The 8,635-nt window shown below is 39.3% G+C and overlaps 2 protein-coding genes across 2 annotated transcripts; one reads left to right on the top strand and one right to left on the bottom strand.

Annotated features, from left to right (window-relative positions):
- Positions 1-873: 873 nt before the first annotated feature.
- On the top strand, positions 874-5,570 carry LOC139666608 (uncharacterized). The gene is made up of 5 exons (XM_071545897.1): positions 874-954; positions 1,126-1,248; positions 2,550-2,757; positions 4,363-4,526; positions 5,022-5,570. Exons 1-5 carry the CDS (start codon positions 928-930, stop codon positions 5,079-5,081), a joined length of 582 nt encoding a protein of 193 aa, XP_071401998.1. The 5' UTR covers positions 874-927; the 3' UTR covers positions 5,082-5,570.
- Positions 5,571-7,433: 1,863 nt separating this feature from the next.
- mc3r (melanocortin 3 receptor) lies at positions 7,434-8,423 on the bottom strand. Its single transcript, XM_071545829.1, has one exon. It carries the CDS (start codon positions 8,421-8,423, stop codon positions 7,434-7,436), a length of 990 nt encoding a protein of 329 aa, XP_071401930.1.
- Positions 8,424-8,635: the final 212 nt, after the last annotated feature.

Here is an 8,635-nt window from a genome sequence, read left to right as displayed (position 1 = left end):
ATCAACTGTAAAATTCCCTTGTGCTTGATTAAAGTGTGTTTTACTGACCACAACACTGGGACACCTGGACATTTGCATGGCCTAACAAGTGAAAAATAATTTTGAAAATGTGTCACAAGCATCGCCACAAAGATAATGGAGAACACATTTACTGGATTATGTAGAAATGTGGAGTATCATACTTTTCTGTCTGCAATTGCTCACTGTTGACTGTTCTAAAGCTAAAAACACTCACAGCTGCAGTTACCGGCTTGCAATAGGAAGTGGCCAAGCATCCTCATTTCCACTGATGTTATTTGGTCCTCAATAACTTTCTACCTCCCTGCTGCTCATTGTGTCAGCTGCTGCTGAATGAGGCATTGTTTAATCCAGATGGTGGAATCCAAAGACCTCACTCTTCCCTTTTCCATAAAGCCAGTCTCCTATTAATAACCATATATCTGCCTCCTTTGTCAACAAGAGCGACACATACAAATAATATGGTTGAAGGGAGACAATGGGGAGTTCCCTGGGATGAAAACAACAGGATAAGCCAGCCTCTGGTGTGTGTTTGATGTGAGCCTGCTGACTGCTCTGTGTAAGACAGTCAGTCTTGGAGAGTCTTCTGGAAGAGACCCACTGACCTGCTGCTGCTGTATGGAAGTGACCCGCACCTCAAACACATTTTCCACATTTTATAGTCCTAATATAGACTATTTGATAATGAGTTAATAATACAGTAATGATGCACTGTTCACAAACAGGCGTAGCAACTACGACCACCACATGGTGGCATATTTCCCCCAAAAAAAGAAACTGAATGCATCTTATTGTGAAATACCTTGTTGAACTTAAATATGCCCCTTCACAGGAAATCCTACTTCCATTTCTGTAAAAGTGAAATCAATCTTCAGTCAGCTCACGCAAGCGACAGATGAACTGTAAAAGATGTCCAAGATTGTTTTGTTCATTGAGGTGAGTAGACTTGGAGTAATTAAAATTCATGTTTTATTGACAATTCGATCATATAACAAACAAAAGTTGTTTAACGTAATGTACTTGTTTAAACCAGAGACCGTGTCAGTGACATGATATACTCTGATGTGTGTTTTATGCTGCCAAAACACTGTGGTTTGTTTCTCTCAGCTGCTGTTGGTGCATTCAGCAACACAGAATCTGATACAAATCCAAGAAGACTGCAATGAAGATGTTTCTCTGCAGTGTCCAGGTATCAACGGCACCAACTTCCGTGCAGTGACATGGTATAAGGTCAGTCATGTCCAGGCAGAAATATACTGTTTGTCTTATTATTTTGGTAACACTTTCTATGACGCCCATGTCTATAATGCATTATAAACATACTTATAATGTGTTATAATCTTCTTATAGCACTGTATAATTACAGTTATAAGCACTCATAATATTCATAATGCTTTATAACAATAATCATAACACATTATAAAACATTTTATAATGACTCAAGTATCATAGTATCATATGTCAAGTATCATAATACTTCATAATTGCTGGTCACTCACAGACATTTTTTGCAAGGATCATAGTGTATTATAATTCTCATAGTTGCATTATAATCACTGTTATAATGCATTATAATGTGATTATAAGTTACTCTAAGTGGTCATTGGGTGCTTTAAGTTAAGTAATGAAATTCCTGAGGTATAGGCAGATATAATACATTACAAGCTGGTTATAAGTCACTATAAGTGGTCATTCTTTGCTTTAAGTAAAGTGAAAAAAATATAATTAAATCTATGCAAGAATAACACAATTTTTTTTTTAAATTAATTTATTTGTTTAATGGCTCATAACAGAAATTGAGTTCTCCAATTTGACACAGCTTTTTCATGATGAACAACTGAATGATGGACATTTACATTTCACTAATGTAATGTTTCCCCCAAAAAACTCACTCTAAAGACTCAATTGACTCAATTTATAGATAATAACTGAAACAATTCTACTTTACCTGGAGCTGTATATTTTACTTTTATGTAAATGTTTGATCAACAAACGTGACTCCTTAAAAAAAACTTGGTAAGTCTCAACTTTCAACCTTTAAGAGATAAGGGAGAGAGAGAGAGAGAGAGAGAGCACATTCACAGTGAAGTGGCGAAGGGTAACAACTCATCATCAGATTTCATCAGTATTATAATGCATTATAACAGTGATTATAATGCATTATAAAATTATTATAATGTATTACCACTATGAGAATTATCCTTGCAAAAAAATGTCTGTGAGTAACCAGCAATTATGAAGTATTATGATACTTGACCTTATAAGTCATTATAAAATGTTTTATGATGTGTTATGATTATTGTTATAAGGCATTATGACTATTTATGAGTGCTTATAACTATAGTTATACAGTGCTATAAGCAGATTATAACGCATTATAAGTATGTTTATAATGCATTATAGACATGGGCGTCATAGAAAGTATTACCATTATTTTTTTTTTCACTTTGTGTGTCACTAGCTTTCATTTAATTTGATTTATTATTGTGAAAAAAGCTGCCATCATCCATGTTATTTTTCACTTTGAACAGGTCATCAACCAGAAAGAAGTTGGCATCATCAGGAAGAGTGCCAATAGGATCCAGTACTTTAACTTCTCTCGAACCGCCAGATTTGGACAGGACCACAGTCTGTTACTCCCCAGTCTGATACCTGGAGACTCGGGGACCTACGAGTGTAGCATCGGTGCAAATGTAGGGGGAAAAAACTTAAACACCAAAATCATCCTCACTGTTCCAGGTGCGTTTATTACTGTTACCACCATCCTTGGCAAAATATATACATTTTCAATGAGAGGATTATACCAGATAAGGTCAGCTTTTTCATATCTTGGCTCTTCATTTCTAATGCTACAGTGACAAGGAGACAGCTACATAGGAAACAGTGTATTTTCCTCCTTATTTTAAGAACAGTTTGCAGTATATTTTGTACATGGTATGTCTTTTTCCAGGTGCCAAAGTACTTGAGCACAAAAAAAACATATTAAGTAATCATTGTTAATATGTCATCAAAATTCTTGACATGCAATGGCTTTAGCAAGTTTCCATCCTTTAAACACCAACAAACTGTAACTTATTTCCAGGTGCTTTTTCAGTCAGTGATACAACCTAACTGCCTTTCAGTGTTTCCCTACATAAGAACTAAGCTGTGGATTACATTCTGCTCTAAATGACTCTGGTGTTTTATGGATCATATGGACAAATACCTGTAAGTGTTTGAGAAACCATCAAGTCCCTGCTAACGAGTTTCAAGATGGAAATCTCCTTACTAGTAGTTTCTCTTGAGTAATTTGCCCACACAGTTCAGGAGGAATAAATGACTGAAAGGACAAAGTGACTGTGAATGATGCCTGTAATGAAGCTCCATCACAGGAGCTTGATTCTTTTTTGCGTGGGTTGATACTTTAGACCTTTTTTGATTGAGCATGTATTGCATGACACCACCTTAATAATAACAAGCAGAATGTGGATGACAGCTGCTGTCTCATACAGACACACTACTGAAATAAAATGAGTTTAGTTTGCTTGTAGACTAATTCCAATATGATTGGTCACATTGGCCATTGTTGGCTTCTCTGATCGGACATTGATTCTTTATGATGAAGGCTATGAGAGCAAACACGCATTTCACTTTCAACAAAGGTTTTCCTTCTTCTATATTCACCAAGTATGGCTGAATATTTCCTTCTTTTAGACCAATCAATCACCCAAAAGCATAATCAAGAGTTTTTTGGTGTTTATTGATTGCAAACTCCTAGAAGTCATTGCATGTTGACAATTTTTGACAACACACTAAAAATTAGTACTTTATTTGACATAATCTTTATCCGTCCGATAGACAAAGCAAATTAGATTTGTTTTGTTGCTCATATGAGGAAATAATCTATGAACATAATTTTAACCCCATTTTCACAGTTTGAGTCTGCAAACAGCAGCACAGGCACAACGTGCAGAACTGCAACATCAAACAGCATGTCAGACTTGTGAAGCCCACTCTTGCTTGCATCCATCTGCTCCAACACGCAATATTTTCCTTTCCTTTGTGACATTTTGAAGTTTTCCATACATAGCTTACCTATTCACCAGCTTTCTAAATCTCTCTGACAAAATTATTGCTATATGAAAGTAAAAAATCCGGAATTTCAGTATGGAAAATTGTAAAAGCTGTCAGCTATTTAAAGACTTTTACTCTGAAAAGCATGTTTGAGACTAGAATCATCTGTATTTTTGAAACAGTGAGATGCAAATATCAGATAATTTTTAATTTGTAGCAGTCTGGACTGAAGCTCTTCATATGTACACTTATTTGTTTCCTATCTTTTTGTTTTGTGTTATTCTTCTACAGACTGTGTGACCCAGGCTTACCGGACAACAGTGGCAGATAAACTGAACATCACTTATACCAGCAGCTGCCCCATGCACACTAAAGAGCTGCCAGTCATGTGGAGCATTATAGGCTTCTTGTTAATAGGCCTCGCCAAAATTGCTTTATCTCTAATCACCATTGGGGTAAATCAATATAATTTATCTGATTGCACTACATGGTTTTGTTCTGGTTATGAAATAATCCTGGTCTCATAGTTTGGTGGGCTGTCCCACAGTTTAAAACATTGTATTTCAAAATATATTCGTATATAAATATGATCTGGTGTGTTATTATCAAATTCTAGTTTATGCTACATGAAAAGTAAAATCAGCAGTTGGCACACAGACAGACTTTTTTATTGGTTGTTTTGTTTTTATTGATGAGACAAACATAGAACAAGTTGCAATGCAGTATTAATGTATACTATATTCTGTAGATGAGCTATGCCGTCATCAGTGTGGGTGCTAATAACAGTTCCACTGAACCAGGTGTAGGCGAGCTCACTCAAAGTTTCTCATGCTCTGAGGTGCCGTTTCCTCTTAAAGGGGCCTCTCTCCACTTCCAGGGTAATTTTGTGGGCAGCCATTTTCCAAGTAAACAGTGTGCTTATGCTTTTTTTTTTTTTGGTAATCATTCAGGTCGTTCGAGCCATTCGCATCAAGTCCTCCAGACGACAACAGCAGAGGTGGCGAAGCTGACTGTAACACCTCCTGTTTGAAAACATCAGGGATGCTGTAAATACTGTAACTACAGGAGCAAATGCTGCAACATAAATGTGTCTCAGCTGAAAATCAGCTGAGATGACTATATTTTATTGTATTTTTATTTATTTTCTTTTACTTGTTTACGTTTTTGTAAGTGCATACAGTATTTGGTGTAACAGTAGGAGAACAGAATTGCATTCTCTGGCAAAGCCCAGTATGTGGAAACATGTCACACTGCCTATTCTGCACTGAAGAGGTCAGTTCAACTAAAATTAGGTCGGAGTTTGTCATAAAGAAACAAAAATAAGAGGATGTAATGTGTGCAGACAGAGGAACAATCACTGTCACACTCATTACATCACACACACACAAACTGCTTCAGAACAGCCAGCTATTATTAAGGCTCAAAACTTAAATATATTTTGTGTATATTGATGATGTTGTGATGTTCAACAGCATGATTTAAATTACAAAGTGCAGTGATGGGAATTCTCTTGGTGTGTTTCATTATGCTATTGTTAAATGTATACAAATTGCTTTGGTTTGTCTTTTATGGTGAAAATGGCTTGTGGTTTTCATACCATGTGCTACACCTAAGGTTCCTGTCGTGAATGTAGTCCAAAAGGAAATGACAGCACTCAAGAAACAGTGTCACTTTGCAGTTCTATTTTGCCGCTACAATATCAGTAATATATCCTTTTAATCTCAACAAGAATCGTTATCAGTAATTCCACAGTTTCTTCTTTGATTGACACATTAAGTCCTCTTGAGGTTAAACAGTAAAAGTAAAAGTCAACTATTTTCTGTGTGCTCTCAAGCCTGTATTGACTTTTCTCTGTTGGGGGTGTAAAGACACCCAGTTGCGTTAGATAGCATCCTGCTGAGGGCGACACACATCGACAGTAACATGCACTGATCACACAGGAGTGAACTTGACCTCCTCTGGTTTCCAACTTCAGAATAATGTATGAAATACATTATATGGAGCACTGCCTATTGCGAGTATCGATTTGAGACCACATGAGAAGGTGAGGCGGTTCGCCGAGGGGAACTCCTTTTGAAAAAATGTGCACAGATCACCACCTGCTGGCAATTCTTTAGATAACGCTGGCACAGTCAGACAAAATCAAACATCACCTCCATCATCAGGACTTATGTAACAGGATGATTTTCAAAAAGAGAACAGGGGGCAGCGGTAACCTCCAGGTTAGAGAAGTGGGCTTGTGGCTGGAAGGTCGCTGCTTCAAATCCATAGACCATCTGGGGTAAATGTGTTTGGGGAAAGTGAGTCAGTGACACTCTCTCCTCCCTCAAAATACTGTTACGGTGCCATTGAGCAAGGCACTGAACCCCCCAACTCCTCCAGTGGAGCTACAAGGTGTGAATGTGTGTAACTGTGAATGTGAAGCTGTGAGTTGCTTAACTTTTTCAGGATAAATGAAGGTTAGAAAATTAATCAAAAGGAAGATAAAGGTAATCCTTGCACAATATCACACAAGAGACTATTGTGAGGAAAGATGAGCTCTTTATTCAGGTAGTAATTATAATTAGGGCAATTCATACAGGTTAATTGAAGGGCTTCCCTAACTAAGCATTAGGCACTTTGCAGTAGTGCAGACAATATTAAAATCTCTGACAGAGCTGAAGAGCTGGTTATTCATATAAAAATCGATCATGGACCAAAATGATATTTACTATCTTGTTGCTATGCGAGACGTGTAAATAATTACTTTGGTGGCAAAAATTTCAGAAATCCAGTCCCAGTTTGGCTGCATGTCCTGCGGCTATAATATTGTGGAGGAATTACCTTTCTATTATGTGCTGAAATTCACTCATGCTGGTATTAATGCAGTCTGACAGCAGGTCAGATACAATGAATCATTACATCAACTACGTTTTTTCATCATCGTCTATTTGCAACTCATACTTTACTTCAGAATTGAATGTTTTGACAAAATAACTTTCTTGTGAATATCTTGAATTATACTGGAGCACAAATTCACATTTTAAAATGATTAAACATCTTCATTTGAATCTACCTCTTCGCGGCAGCTTTGTTTGATATATTTGAAATCCTTGTAGTCTAACACTAAAATTATAAGCTATAATCTTGGCTTGTGACATAGTTCACAAAACAAACAGAAGCCTGATTGTACACAAACCAACCCACCCAACAACAGTTGCAGTAAGTAAGAGAATATTGATTCTTTTGCACATATAGTGCACACTGTGCATAGCCTGGGTGTGATCTGTATTAGGATTAGTTGTGTCTGTTTCTGGGTTTAATCTCTATATATCACATAAGACATACATTTTCAACAACTTTTCAGTATTTAGGGTTAGGGTTTAGGGTTTGTCTTTACAATGGAAACTACATCCCCTAGTGAAACAGCACAGGATTTCCTTGAAGGTTTTGCGCATCTCCATACTGCGGAAGGCATAGATGACGGGGTCAATAACAGAGTTGCACATGATGAGGACCAAGTAGGTGGTGAAATGAGACATGTAGCACACACAGTAGGGGTTGTTGGGGCAGGCGATGAGGAGGATCAGGTGGAGGAAGAAGGGTGCCCAGCAGCAGACAAAGACCCCGAGGAGGATGGTGATGGTGACGGCTCCCTTCATGCAGGTCCGCTGGGGCACCACATCCTCCGCAGGCAGGGCAGCGATGCGCTTGATGTGCAGCCTGGCCAGAAGGAACATGTGCATGTAGAGTGTTGCCATAAGCACCAGCATGGTAAAAAACATGGTGATAAGACACACTATGACCGTCTTGCTCTTGGAGTAGACTATGAAGACTATACCGCAGACCACACAGCCCAACCAGATGCTCCCTATGGCCAGAAGAGCTCGCTGGACTGTCACGATGCTGTGGTAGCGCAGAGCGTAGAAGATGGTCACGTAGCGCTCAACGGCGATGGCCAGCAGGTTGCAGATGGAGGCAACCAGGGAGATGCAAATCATGGAGTCGAAGAAGTTGTCCATGAGCTCGATGAAGTGGTCGCCCACAACTAGGAGGTGGTCGTTCAGGGCGGCGATGACAACCGTCTCCAAAGAGTTGGAGACACTCACCAACATGTCAGCAGCGGCGAGGCTGCACAAGAAGAAGTACATGGGGGAGTGGAGGTTCTTGTTCTTCACCACTGCAGAGATGACCAGAATGTTCTCCAGGAGGCTGACGATCCCCAGCGTCAGAAACACCTCCGCCTGGATCTGGACCTGCTGGCACAGGCCAGGAGCCGTGCGGTTCCCCGGTGAAGCTTTACCGTCTGCAGGCTCCCCGGTGTCATTGAGGCGAAGCTCTCCCCGCAGAGGCTGTCGGTAGGAGTTATTCATCAGGTGAAGGTTTTGAAAAGAGCAATGTCGGGATGCTGCGGTGAGTCAGATGCACCCCACAGCTTCTCCTTTATGTCCTGTCTCCAGTGATCCTGTGCTGCTGGTCCTGGTCCTCACGTCCTCGGAGAAGACCCAGACTCAGAGGAGGGTGGATGTCTGCTCTCTTTTGAGCCTTGTGTGACCCTTTACGCAAGCAAGCACCCCCCCTCATC

Source organism: Centroberyx affinis, unplaced genomic scaffold (genome assembly GCF_046629955.1).
Source record: "Centroberyx affinis isolate AG114_WGS23_722 - 3 ecotype Tasmania unplaced genomic scaffold, CSIRO-AGI_Caff_v1 ptg005062l_1, whole genome shotgun sequence".
NCBI classification, from domain to species: Eukaryota; Metazoa; Chordata; class Actinopteri; order Beryciformes; family Berycidae; genus Centroberyx; species Centroberyx affinis.
The sequence above is the reverse complement of the archived record's forward strand: the minus strand, read 5'-3'. Positions and strand labels throughout refer to the sequence as shown.